Here is a 14,314-nt window from a genome sequence, read left to right on the forward strand (position 1 = left end):
CTATTGATGAGTTTCTTTATGTTTGTGATTAATTGATTTTTATATTTGGGTTCTTCCACATTTGGTGCATAACTGTTTACAATTGTTAGGTCTTCTTGGTCTATAGACACCTTGATTATGATATAATGCCCTTCTGCATCCCTTGATACAGTCTTTAGTTTAAAGTCTAGATTGTCTGATATAAGTATGGCTACTCTGGCTTTCTTTTGTTGACCATTACCATGATAGATGGTTCTTCATCCCCTTACGTTCAATCTGAAGGTGCCTTTAGATCTAAAGTGGGTCTCTTATAAACAGCATATAGATAGATCTTGTTTTCTTATTCATTTTGTTACACTATGTTTTTTGATAGGAGCATTTAGTCCATTGACGTTTAGAGTGAGTACTGAAACATATGAATTTATTGCCATTATGTTGCTTGTAGAGTTGGATTTTCTGGTGTTGTTCTCTAGTTCTTTCTAGTGTTTGCTGCTTTTGGTATTAATTAATTAATTAATTAATTAATTAATTTTCATCTTTTATCCCCTCAGAGCCTCCCCCTTAAAATTTCTTGCAGTTCTGGTTTAGTGGTCACAAACTCTAATTTTTGTTTGTCTGGGAAACTTTTTATCTCTCCTTCTATTTTGAATGACAGCCTTGCTGGATAAAGAATTCTTGGCTGTATATTTTTCTGATTCAGCACATTGAATATATCCTGCCACTCTTTTCTGGTCTGCCAGGTTTCTGTGGATAGGTCTGCTGCAAACCTGATCTATCTTCCCTTGTAGGTTAAGGACTTTTTTCCCCTTGCTGCTTTCATGATTCTTTCTTTGCCTGAGTATTTTGTGAATTTGACTATGCTATGCCTTGTTGATGGTCGGTTTTTGTTGAATCTAATGGGAGTCCTCTGTGCGTCCTGGATTTTGATGTCTGTGTCTTTCCCCAGGTTAGGAAAGTTTTCCACTATGATTTGCTCACATAACCCTTCTACCCCTATTTCTCTCTCTTCCTCTTCTGGGACCCCTATGATTCTGATGTTGCTCCTTTTTAATGAGTCACCGGTTTCTCTATGTCTTAAATTGTGCTCTTTTGCCTTAGTCTCCCTCTTTTCTTCTGCTTCATTATTCTCCATAAGTTTGTCCTCTATATCACTGATTCTCTGTTCTGCCTCATTCATCCTTGCTGCCCTGACATCCATTTGAGATTGCAGCTCAGTTATAGCATCTTTTATTTCATCCTGACTAGCTTTTACTTCTTTTATCTCCACAGAAAGGGATTCTAATCTATTTCAACTCCAGCTAGTATTCTTATTATCATGATTCTAAATTCTGGTTCAGATATCTTACTTGTAACTGTGTTGGTTAAATCCCTGGCTGTCGTTTCCTCCTGTTCTTTCTTTTGGAGTGAATTCATTCACTTTGTCATTTTGAAGGGAGAAAAGGAATTAATGAGGTAAAAATTAAAATAAAAAAAATTAAAATGAAAAAATTAAAAACAAAACACACATACAAAAAAAAAATCAAGTAAATGATGCTAGATCCTAGGTGTGTTTTGGTCTATGTGTTGAAAAGGGCTTGATAGAGAAAAAGGGGAAAGAAAAAAAAAGGAAATCATTTGAAAATTTGAAAAAATAAATACATTTAAGTAGAATAAAATGAAATGATGGAAGTAAAATAGAATTTGAAAAAATTTACACAAAAGTAAAAAAAAGTAGAAAAGATTAATGTTTTTTTTTTTTAAATTTTTTTTTTTTTTAACGTTTATTTATTTTTTTGGGACAGAGAGAGACAGAGCATGAACGGGGGAGGGGCAGAGAGAGAGGGAGGCACAGAATCAGAAACAGGGTCCAGGCTCTGAGCCATCAGCCCAGAGCCCGACGCGGGGCTCGAACTCACGGACCGCGAGATCGTGACCTGGCTGAAGTCGGTCACTTAACCGACTGCGCCACCCAGGCGCCCCAAAATGTTTTTAATAAAAGAGAAGAAACGAAAAAAGGAAAAAGAAAAAAAAAAAAGAAAATTGAATAGATCGACTGGTGAACAGACTGAAATATGACTGAAATTGCTTTGCTTTCTCCCTGAATTCAAACTATGAAGTGCTTTATAGTCCATAAACTAAGCAGGTGGAGAGATTCATGTTCCTGAAGAGTGAGATTGGCCCAGTTGAGCGGGGCTTAGAGTAATGGCTCCGTTCTCCACTGGATAGTGCTGCTTAGCATACTGGGGTAGATTGTTGTGGCGCTTGTAGGTGCCTATGCACATGCACGGGAGTGGTGATAATGGCATCACCCAGCCACCCAGTCTCTAGTATAGGAACTTTGTTCTCCCCAATCAGCAATTGCACACCTGTCCTTTGTCTTTGGCTTCTGTCCACTCCCCACTTTTACACAGTCCATGACCAAGCCCCAGGCTGTAACTCCCTCCTGAGTTTTATCTCAGATGTGGCTGTTTTACCTGACCCTTTATTTCTGAGGAACTGAGGCTTTGACCCATTTTGCCCCTCTGTGGGAGGGTCTCACCAAGCAATGGCTGGGTGCCAGCTGGACCCAGGAATGTTTACAGGACTGTGCTGATGCTGATGCCCAGAGACTGCATCTGAGTGTCAGCCCATCCCAGAAAAAGTTCATGAGATCATGTAGCAGCAGCCTTTCAGAGGTTATGGAAAATCACAACACACATCTGGCACAGGCTTCACCCCCAGCAACCTTGTTTTAGCACCAGTGAATGTGCTTGTTCTCCCGGGTCCACTGGGGCCTTTGCCTTTGGGGGAGCCACACAGCCTCTACCAGGTGTCCTCCCAGCAGGGAAACCGCCTCTTCCATGTGGCCCAAAGATGCCCAGACTTCACTCTGCTCCTGGAGATTTGCCCTTCTCACCAGAGCACTGCCAGGTATTGAGCTGCGGAGTTTTAGACTCTGCACTCCTGCTGTTTATAGAGTCTAAATGGAATTTAAACCCTGTCCTTTCTCCTTTCTCCCTTTTTAGTTTAGTCCCTGTGGCTGTTTCCACTTTTCCACTTTCTCTCCAGCTCCTATGTGGGGGGGGTTCTTTTCCCGTATTCTCCCTCCAACCCTCCACCCTGTCTCCATCCTCTCTCCCCATGCAAAAACGGCGCCCTCACCTCCATGGCTTCTCTCTCTCCCAGTACACCTCTCTGCACCATGTACCTGCAGAATTCTGTGGTTCATGTTGTGAAGATTGTTGTGTTAATTCTCAGATCAGTTTTGTAGGTGTGCAGGATGGTTTAGTGTTGATCTGGCTGTATTTCATGGACGTGAGACACAAAAAAACTTCATGCTGTTCCGCCATCTTGGCTCCTCCCTACCACATCTTTTTTTAATACCACATTTTCTTTATCCATTTATCAGTCAATGGACACTTGGGCTATTTCCATAGTTTGGCTACTACAGACAATGCTGCTATAAACATTGGCTGCATGTATTCTTTTGAGTTAGTATTTCTGTATTTTTTGGGTAAATACTACTAGTGCAATTGCTGAATCATAGGGTAATTCTATTTTTTACCTTTCTGAGGACCGCCATACTGTTTTGCAGAGTGAATGCAACAAAATGGTGATTTTGACTATATTTCATGACTATCTCCTAATTACCTAATTAAGAATACATTGTAGTTAATGTTTTTAAAATGAAAAATTAGGTTTGGGGAGACTGGGTGGCTCAGTCAGTTAAACATCAGACTCTTGATTTTGGCTCAGGTGGAGATCTCAGGGTCATGAGATTGAGCCCTAAGTCAGTCTCAACGCTGGGTGTGGAACCTGCTTAAGATTCTCTATCCCTCTGCCCTTCCCCTGTTGTGTGCAGACGCATGCACACATATACTCTCTTTGTCAAGAAACAATAAATTAAAATGAAAAATTAGGTTTTACCTACAAAATAAATATTTAGTTACCCTATAATATGTAGATTCCTACCAGCTTAAAATAGCTTATATTTGGAAAATGCTGCAGTTAAATACACATTCATTTATTACATCTTACAATAAGCTGAGTTCATCACTGAAGAACTCTTCCCTGGGTTTTTGTAATATGTTGCTGCAATGTTCATTATTTGGAAACACAGCTACATTGGGTCAATCTTTTAATAAGTGGGACATTCTATGCATTATAATTTATAATTATATCATTCAGGCTACAATTTGAATCCATTCATCAAGAATAGAAAATGTTTTAGAAAAAAAAGAGAAAACAAATTATGCATTCTAGAGAGTTGGTTCCAAATGTGGGTAATATTTATTCTGCCAATCATACTAATGATTGTCAAGTGATGCCAGTTTTAGGGATAGATCTTAAAAAGTCGATAAGGAGATTCAAAGGTGTAGGTAAGTCAGATGGCAACTTTCAGACTTTAGAATAATTATATATTCAGAAATAATTTTGTCAAAAAACCATCAGAATTGCACTGCCCATGTTGACATTAGTGTATAGACACAGTCTTAAGGGTAACAGAAGAACAAAGTGGTTGGTGATACTGAGTGCTGCATTATTTAGAACAGGATTTTTCACTAGGGTGGACATTATTTGTTCTGTATATCTCAACTTTAGAAAGAAATACAAAAATTATATAACAAATATTGTAATTTTTCTTTGTGTGTGTATGTGTGTGTGTGTGTGACAGAGAGAGAGAGAGAGAGAAAGAGAGAGAGAGAGAGAGAGAGAGAGAATCGTAAGCCGTCTCCATGCCCAGCGTGGAGCCTGATACAAGGCTCGATCTCATGTCCCTGAGATCATGACCTGAGCCAAAGTCAAGAGTTGGGTACTGAACCAACTGAGTCACCCAGGCACCCCTATAATTTCTAATACACAAAAGAACTCATTCCAAAGAGAGAGCATGCCTTCTTTTTCATTTGGGGTAGCAATCAAATACAACAAATGAAAACATTTGTTATTACTTAATATTACCTCAAAAAATACCTTGAATTCTTGGATGACTTTTTGCTCTGCTACCACTTGTAAAATAAAAACTACTCTCATCTCTCACCTAGTCTCCATTCCTTTCTCTGCTCATCAAAGCTTTACATCTCCTATGTCTGTAAAACTGTGTGTAAGTATCACATACATTTCCATCACTTCTATCTTAATTAATGTGGTCCGTCCGATAGCACTTCCCACTGGGACCCTTTTGCTTTCAGTCTGGTCTATTCCCAGTCCATTCCCTATGTTTCTATCAGAATGATCTTTCCAAGAACATAACATTGCTCATAACAATTTGTGCTTACAGTCCTTCTGTGGCCACCTTCAGTTTTTGGACTGGCACTAAACAGCTTCTCCCTCTGGTCCCTGCTTATTTCTCCAACCTCTCTTTTCCCACACACCCTTCCCTCTCAAGGATCTGAGCTACTTGCAGTTCTGGAATGCACCACATTATATCACATATCCAATCATTTGCTTTGTAATTTTTCAAGAAGACCATTGGCCCTTCTTTTCTCAGCAACCTCTCCCCTCTTGTCAAAAGTGACCCTTGGCTGAGCCCATTCTTCAAAACTCTGCTCCAGTACCACCTTTTCTAACTGCTGTCATTTCACTTATCATATTGTGTTGTCATCATTCATTGCTTTATGAGTCTGTCATTCCCAGTGGAGGACACACACTAAATTGCCTTAGGTGGATTTCTATTCCAATTATCCATCAGCCGCTGGTGCATATTGAATGTTATTGGAATCAATAAATTTATAAAAACCATTTGTAACTTTAGCTTTCTTGATAACACTAAACTAAACTACATGTACAAACTCTATATAACAAGGTGCTATGATAGAGGCTTTAGGAATTGGAGTCTGTTTGACATTACGAAGAACAGAGCAGAACAACTCAGATATTTCCACTGGAGTTGGGGCAACTGGATGGGAAAATGCAGTCTGGCACAGGCTAGTAATATGGTAAAGTAGGGAAAGATAGAACCTAGTGTTTAGGGGCTGATTTAGCAGAAAAAACTAATGGACGGATGCTCTTGGGAGGTTTAGCTAGGTGGTAAATAGGTCTGGCTTTTAATAGGAGGGGAGAAGATGGGCCATATACAGTGTGGAATGGCAACAAGCATTAGCATATAAGGAATTCTAATAGCCTGACATAAATAAAGAATCTAGCAGAAGAGTCAAATACTTTAAAGAATCCAATCAAAGACTTGACGTCCTAGACATAAATACAGTGCTATGAAAATTGATTACATCAACTTGGGTCCTCATTTTCAAAGACATTAAAGCACTGGACAAGATATACCTTGAGATAAGGTTCCAGTTACTGGTAGCAATATCAAAGGTAAGAATGTGGTCAGAGGAAAGAAGACAGAATCATCTCCTGGGAAGATTTAAAAAGCAAAGGAACCAGGCTTCTTCTGAGGCCAAATTGCAGACTAGCCAGTCTGGTCCTGCCACCTGATCCCCACCTATCCGTGTCCCCAGATAGCTGGACAAGTCATTAAAAACAAAAAAAAAACATGGACACAGTGGGGTCAGAATATTAGTTGGGAAACAGATTTTTTTTCCTGCCAGTAACATTCTTTTAATATAGTTGTTATTTGTTTATGTATCATTTAATTATTTCTTCTTATAGTATTCTTATTGTAAATTATTTTTTTTGAGTATTAATCTCCTATACTGTAAAAGTTGTAGTTTTCAGCCACTGGGCTCAATTCCAGAAAAGGAGAAATGGCTTCCCAACAAACACAAAGAGGCACATTTCTGTGTCAGAGAAAGAGGATACAGGATTATCAAAGATTATTTTGCATAAACCCTAGTTCAGACTACATGAATTTTTGGAAATTAGAAATTTTGTAATAATGTAAATAAAGTAGAAGAAATGTTTTTGCTTTCCAAGCATGCTTTTTATAACATACTTACAAATTCAACAAAATTCCTTAACACCAATTATGACCAAAGGATTTACAAGGCTGCAGACTCCTTTGATTGTTTATGATGAAACTGGGCACAGGCTGTGTGTTCTGTTGGGATCATTGTGTCTTTGATTTACAAATAATGTTTGGCACAGTGCCAGGCACATAATACATGGTCAGTTAATGTTTGTGCAATAAATTGATTAAATGAAGAGAGAGCTAATGAAAGCTACATTATGTAGCCTGGTGAGGCAATAATAATTACACACGGTGTGTGCAACTTACATTAAGTAAGGCTGAATGCACTCAAATATCTAACTCTTCAAAGATAAATGCAAGTACCCGGTAGCTCATTTAAACAACAGTAACAGAACTGAACACCTAGAAAGTAAATTTTATCACAGGTAGGAACATGTGAATGACCCTGATTACTTGTCAATAGAAAAAGATGTTGAATGCAGGCATTTTCTCTTTCTCCTCTGGATCAGCAATCAAACTCACTCACAGATCATTGATTCATGAATAGCACTATATATGTACTTTACATTTTCAAGTAGCCCGTGTTTCTCAAGTGTTTACATGACAAGTGTATTCAGTCATCTCTCCTTTTCTCAGGCATGGTTTTCCCATGATTTTTAGCAAGACAAAAAATGGAGTTTTCCTATGGACTCAATTTCTTTTATTAATTTTTTAAATTAAAAAGTCTTCCTTTCCATTGATACAGATTTGTCTGAATGGTTCCTATGTGCTCAGAAGGTGAAATGTGTTTATTTTATACATGGAGCAAAGATTAACTTTATTTTCTTAATGAACATGTAAGCGACTTGAGATGAACCAATTATGACATATCTGCACTGATTTCCGTGCCTTGACTTATTTCTCAATAGAAGCATAAAAATAAAAGTATCCACAAAATCTACAAGTTTCCCATGGAAATTTGCTTAACTTTTGGTCACTTATCTAATTACAAATGTGAAGAATTAAAATCATTGGAATAATCCGAATCCCTGAAAAAAACATGGCTCATAGCTTTCTGCAAGATGAGAGTAATATGGGAGATTTTAATGGTGGATAGATCAAGGAAATGGCAAATTGAATTTTAATATTTACTACGGAATTCCTGATAAGCAACAATTCCCGATAAGCTGCATTCATTAAAACTAATCTCCTTTTATTTCCTCAAAGCTTCCTATTTTTCAATCACTCATATGAAATTATTCGTAACACATTTAATAATGCATTGGATAAGAGTTATTTTCTCATTCTATTTCTGACAAATACCTTCAAAGCCCATATTCTATAGATACCGACAGAGGAAGTGGAATGAAATGGGACTAGAGGAAAATAAAAATCAAAGAGCAGTGCTCTTATATCAAACAGTACAGAGAATGATTCAGTGCATGAATGTCTCAAAAACGCCCTTAGAATTTTATTCTTAAAAGTCTATCTGCAGGCTTTGTCCAAATGAAAAACAAACAAAAACAAAACAAAAAAAAAATAAAACCTCTGACAGTTATCATCAAATGAACATCTCTTAGAAATGAACCACTATATCGACCGCTAAGCAGCTATGAGAAACAGCTTTCCTATTGCTGTTTTTCCCTATTCTTATTATTCTTTTCCCACTTACCTGATTGGTGCCCCTTTGGCCTGTGCTGGTCTCAACAATACAGTTATTGTGGTGGCCGTTTCATTGAGAGAGGCATCGACTCCTTCATAGTCCGGTAAAGTTGGAGCTGGTAAGTGATTGATGAGGGGGAAAAGTTTCAGTCAATTAAAAGAATTATATCATAGTTCAGGATGAATAAATGATCCTGAATGGGGGAAAATAAATTTCCTATTTAATTTTCTGAAATGTACTTTATTTTGTAGAATACCATACATAACTGGATGTTAACCCTGGGAGTATAGGCAGCAGAAGATATGAAGCCCACGGTTTGTTATTGAAATTTAAATGATCATCTGGTGACTTGGACACACACTCCAAACCTTTTGTGAAGGGGCTTTAGCTTTTAGTTTCCTGGGACCTTGAAACCAGCATTGATGGCATGGAAGTGATGTGAACAGCGTCGACTCTGGGGACTCTGGGTAAGGGGCTTGCACACGGAGATGTAGAGACGGAAATGGCAAGAAGTGAGCCAGAGGCTAACTGGTGAGGTGGTGCTGTATACGATCTAAAGGTTGTGGAATGGCCCAGTGTTAGTATCTGGACTGCTTTCACCACTGGGGCCACAACAGAAACATATCAAGGCAGTGTGATGAATGGGAATAGGAACCTTAGTTTGTATTTAGCATTAACTAGTGCATTCGTTGCCAAATTCTTGAGAAGAAGAAACTTATAAATTTTCAAAATATTTGATAATATTTTGGGTGGGGGAGAGGGCTCCCTAATCTTGAACTGGGTGAAAAAGTAACCTCAAATGGCTTTTGGTTATTTCTACACAGAAAGATGTTTTAGGGAGGACATAACAGGTGAAATGTGTACACTCTCAGAGAAACTGATAATAGATGGCATCCAATACAAATTTCAAAGTATTTCATTCATTCACTGAGCATTTACTGAATATATACATTGTGTCAATTTTTTTTAGTGCTATAAGTATAAAGACAAATAAAACACGGTCTCTGATATGTGTAGAGTTGAAAGTAGAGATTCATATTTACCAAGAATGAGAATCTCATAAACAACAACAACAAAAAACTATAACAAAATTTTAGGTGACTAAAAGAAGAGTCAGTTCATTTGTTAAAACAGTAGCTCTCAAACTAGTCAGATCAGAAGCCCATGGAGAACTTCTTAAAACAGATTGATGCCTTTTCCCTTAGAGTTTCTAGTTCAGTAGGTCCAGGGAGGAGCCTGATACCGTGCATTTCTAGAAAGTTTTCAGGTGATGTTGATGCGGTTGGTCTATGGACCACACTTGGGAGAACCACTAATCTAAACTAAACCACTAGTCTAAACTAGCATGGGGAGTCAGAAAAACAAAACAAAGACAACTTCAGGATTCAGAGGATGCTTGAGTTGAATGTCACAAGAACAGTACAAACTCATCAGGACAAGAAAGTAGTCAATACAATGCCTGAGACAGGAAACAGAATATCTGAACATGTCATCACATGAAAGGACACTGCATTCTGACAGCTACAAGCAGTCTGGTAGGCCTGGAACTTTGGACTATGAGTAGGAGTGGAGGATGAGAGAAGCCATAAAATTAAGGGATACAAATGCTAATTATGTATGGATGTTTGGGCTTTATCCTACTGAATACAATATATTAGATTTTGAAAAAATTGGGGCGCCTGGGTGGCGCAGTTGGTTAAGCGTCCGACTTCAGCCAGGTCACGATCTCGCGGTCTGTGAGTTCGAGCCCCGCGTCGGGCTCTGGGCTGATGGCTCAGAGCCTGGAGCCTGTTTCCGATTCTGTGTCTCCCTCTCTCTCTGCCCCTCCCCCGTTCATGCTCTGTCTCTCTCTGTCCCAAAAATAAATAAACGTTGAAAAAAAAAATTAAAAAAAAAAAAAAAAGAAAAAATTTAGGAAGGAAATACATGCTGTACAAAGATCAATCCAAAAATACAATGAAGCAAGGTAAGTCTGAAGGCAAGGATAGTGCTTGGAAAGATATTTCAATGAGCTGTTTAAAATACGGTCCAGATGGAAAGGAAGAATCAGAAAGAGACAAATTACCTGAGAGTTATTCAGGAAGTAGAATCAATGGATATTAAATATGTACAATATGTAGACATATGTGGATAACATATGTGTGTATTAAAACACACACACACACACACACACACACACACACACACACCATGCCTCCAATAACTTGATTTCACTTTTATTTAAAGTGTTTTTAAAGTGCTGAGGAATATAATTTCTGCACTCAAGGGATAAATAACAAGAAGTTACCTTAATATTTCAAATGATGCCGGGCACTACACTAACCATACGTTTTATTAGCTTTAGTTTGATTACTGCACGTTCCAAAGACACAGTGATTGCAGTCTAGTTTTTAAAGTCCAATTCAAGTGCCCATGTACATAGGTTGATTCAAGTAAAACTGGGCAGCTAAATAATTCAAAGAAAATGCTACATGGGTGTTCTGGACTTTAACTATAAATTTTCTATTCAATAAAAACCACGTGTCTAAACCATAATAAATTATGATTCTCAATAGTGTCCATTGTTTTACAAGTTCATGTAATTTTGTAGCTATCTCTAGTGAAAGATCTTGACTCAAATGCAGCACTGTGGCTAATTCCAGAGGGTAAGAAACCTGTTTCACTGTACAGTGATATCACCAGGTCATCTTTTCTAGTGATTCAATCAATATTTTAAATTGATGATTTAGAATTGTTCCACCAGGGAGTGAATTGGCAAATTTAATACATTGTTATTTTCTAACATAATGGATGATATTCTCAAATTCTTTTTTTGTTAGAATAAGATAAATCAAATAGCTCATATTGGAATAGCTAATATTTTTCATGATATAAATTTTTAAGGTTTTATATTCAAAACATTTCCAAATAGAAACTAGACTTCAAAAAAATAGAGAATATGTAGCTTCCTTCTGATGCAAATGATACAGATTCGGAACAACAGTAGACATTTTTAGTGATGTATTATAATATAAGGTATTATCAACATATGCTATGTAGAACTGTAATGAAAATGAACATAAAGGAACAAAAAGGCAGGAACTCAACATCAGTATTTTAATATATTAAGTAGTTGATCCTGTAACACATTCGTTTTTCAGATTTAACTCTTCAGCTACATATATAAAATGTATTTATTTTAGTAATCTTAAATAACTAAGATAACACATTACATAAGCTAATGTAGAATTCGGGCATATTATAATGCTGACTGGTGGCCAAATTTAGTCAGATTAAACTGGTGACTTGACTGGAGGGGAAATCTGTATTTACATCTGTAAATAATCTAGTCATTACAAACTGAAATTATGAGCATAAAATAATGTGAAATTTAACTGTATATGCTTATCAACTTCAAATCTCCCACACATCACCATTCTGAAATTTAGATGAGTTTAGGTGAGATTTGTAATAGAAAGAACAGCTCATGTTTGCTTAAAAATACCAGGATGTCAAGGAAAATGGAAGAGAGTGACAAGGAATGTGGCACTGTAATAGATCAAAGATCTCCTATCATTCTTTGGATAAAATCCACTTATTATGATATCTGATATCATGATAATTATGAACTCCTTAAAAGTATAAATCTTTTAGCATTTATAATGAACTTTTAAATGTTTCTAGTTCAGATAAAACAACGTTTTAAAAAAGACCACTTTCAATGAAAAGTGATTATTTGAGATGTTTTTAGGTTTGGACATATAACCAATTATAACCCATATTCACATAATTCTTTAAAGAACCTTCAACCATGAATAACTAGCTATATTAAAGATTTAATAAGTGAGACGACTACCCTCAGCATACATATGATTCTCTAGGATGTGCTATTATAAACCAATCCTGTTCGCACTTTATTCCTCTGCATACCTGAGATATTGGTGGTCACATTGATGGCTGTGGCTGGCCCAAAGCCTTTGACTGTGCTGGCTCTTATGAAAAACTGGTAGGTGGTTCCAGGATGCAGATGCATGAAGACATGGTGGGTGCTGTTCCATAAATTTGATACAGTCTGGGGAGGTCCAGCCACTGGAACTGCAGGATCAAATGATCTTATGCTGCTGTAGCTGACCTGTTTTAAGAAATATATTTCCTATTACATACCCAATATAAGTCATAATATAATCTAAATAAACCCCTTTTAAATAAGATAGTATTCAAGGGCATCTCTCTGGAGTGAATCCCATTTTTCTTAAACTTCTCTTCCTTCTCATTTGGATATGGTTATTTCACTATCATTACATATCTAATGTCAGTCCATCTGTCCATCCATCCATCCATCCATCCATCTATAGATATACCTAGAGTTATAACATCTGACTGGACCAATATACATCTATTTTCTTGCATCAAAAGATAAATTAATTTACTTAACTATGAAAACACACATAGACACAATCCTATATACATATAGGATATATATACCTATATATCATATATTTTAATGTATATGAAACACAGAAACCGTTCAACAAATGTTTGTTATAACTAACATCATCTTATACTTTGTCTGAGTTACACAACAAATTTCATGTAAGTATTCAAGTATGCTAATAGAGTCACAAATTATAAGACTGCACTAGTGATTCTGGTTCCCGTGATGCTCTCTGCAGCCACTAGAAATTTAAATATTTTATGCTCGAATCAACACTGACTATGCAGGAACAGAACAACATATTTGTGCAATTAAAATGATCTTTTCTTCTTTTTAGTTTCTCATATTTAAAAATAAGATGATGATTTATGTTCAAAATTGCGATGAAGCTCTGGAATAGTCAGGTTTATAATGTATTTTCCTTTTTTGGTAATGATCCTTTATTCTGTAACAATTGGCATTCACTGGCCTCCCCTAAATTACAGTATAAAATGTGAGTTTCTTAATTTTATAAAAATTCATTCTTTACAACCATCAGTAAGTCTGTTTGAAAAGGCCTATCTTGCGTCCCTAAAACAACAACAACAACAACAACAAAACACACATTTACTTTAAGAATTAGAAAATTCTAGGTGTTATAAAATATTTGTTTTGAAACTGAATTTTGGGATCAAGGAATTTGCAAACTAAAAGAGGGGAGAACTAAAAATGATTTTAGTCTCCTAATCCTCTCTTACTTATTTTCCATTATTTTTCTAAGTTTTTCCTTTTACTCTCCCTTCAACCCACATTTCAAAAATTTTTTTTTCAACGTTTTTTATTTTATTTTTGGGACAGAGAGAGACAGAGCATGAAGGGGGAGGGGCAGAGAGAGACGGAGACACAGAATCGGAAACAGGCTCCAGGCTCTGAGCCATCAGCCCAGAGCCTGACGCAGGGCTCAAACTCACGGACCGGGAGATCGTGACCTGGCTGAAGTCGGACGCTTAACCGACTGCGCCACCCAGGCGCCCCGTCAACCCACATTTCAATTAACTTCTCCTAATACCTCATATTGAGTGATGATTCCATTTGGATCCAAAGGTTCTTTCCAGTTCAAGAAGATTTTATTTTCAAAAGATGTTCCTTGAAGAGAATTGACTGGTACAGGGCCAGGCACTACAAAATATACATTTTTGGTTATAATCCTTATATCAGAAACAGAAAAAGTAAATACTGTAAGCTATATAAGCCAAATGAAAAATAAATAAATAAAATGTGTCCTTAAAAATATAAGCTATGTGACTAGTTTTCTGATTTAAACAAATGGGAATTTAAAGTAATCTACAAACTTCTAATGTGGAAAATGTACAATTGCAAAGTTATTTTTATTCAAAAGAATATTCTATCACCTTGGAGGGTTGAATAAATTGTGTAGTATAGTTTTCTCTGTTGTATACCTCCAATAACATGA

At 36.8% G+C, this 14,314-nt stretch overlaps 1 protein-coding gene across 9 annotated transcripts in view; it reads right to left on the reverse strand.

Moving 5' to 3' along the window:
• The window catches only part of PTPRK (protein tyrosine phosphatase receptor type K), a 571,143-nt gene that overhangs the window by 108,033 nt on the left and 448,796 nt on the right, over positions 1-14,314 (reverse strand). For all 9 annotated transcript variants that reach the window (XM_086707798.1, XM_086707791.1, XM_086707797.1 and 6 more), the window contains exons 9-11: positions 13,910-14,019; positions 12,357-12,558; positions 8,457-8,562 (exon numbers count right to left, since the gene is read on the reverse strand). In XM_086707798.1, coding sequence (XP_086563924.1) covers positions 8,457-8,562; positions 12,357-12,558; positions 13,910-14,019 — 418 coding nt within the window. The remainder of the gene's footprint in view (positions 1-8,456; positions 8,563-12,356; positions 12,559-13,909; positions 14,020-14,314) is intronic.

The sequence above is a fragment of the Puma concolor genome, chromosome B2 (genome assembly GCF_028749965.1).
Source record: "Puma concolor isolate L17-30 chromosome B2, mPumCon1.1.hap2, whole genome shotgun sequence".
In the NCBI taxonomy this organism is placed as follows: domain Eukaryota; kingdom Metazoa; phylum Chordata; class Mammalia; order Carnivora; family Felidae; genus Puma; species Puma concolor.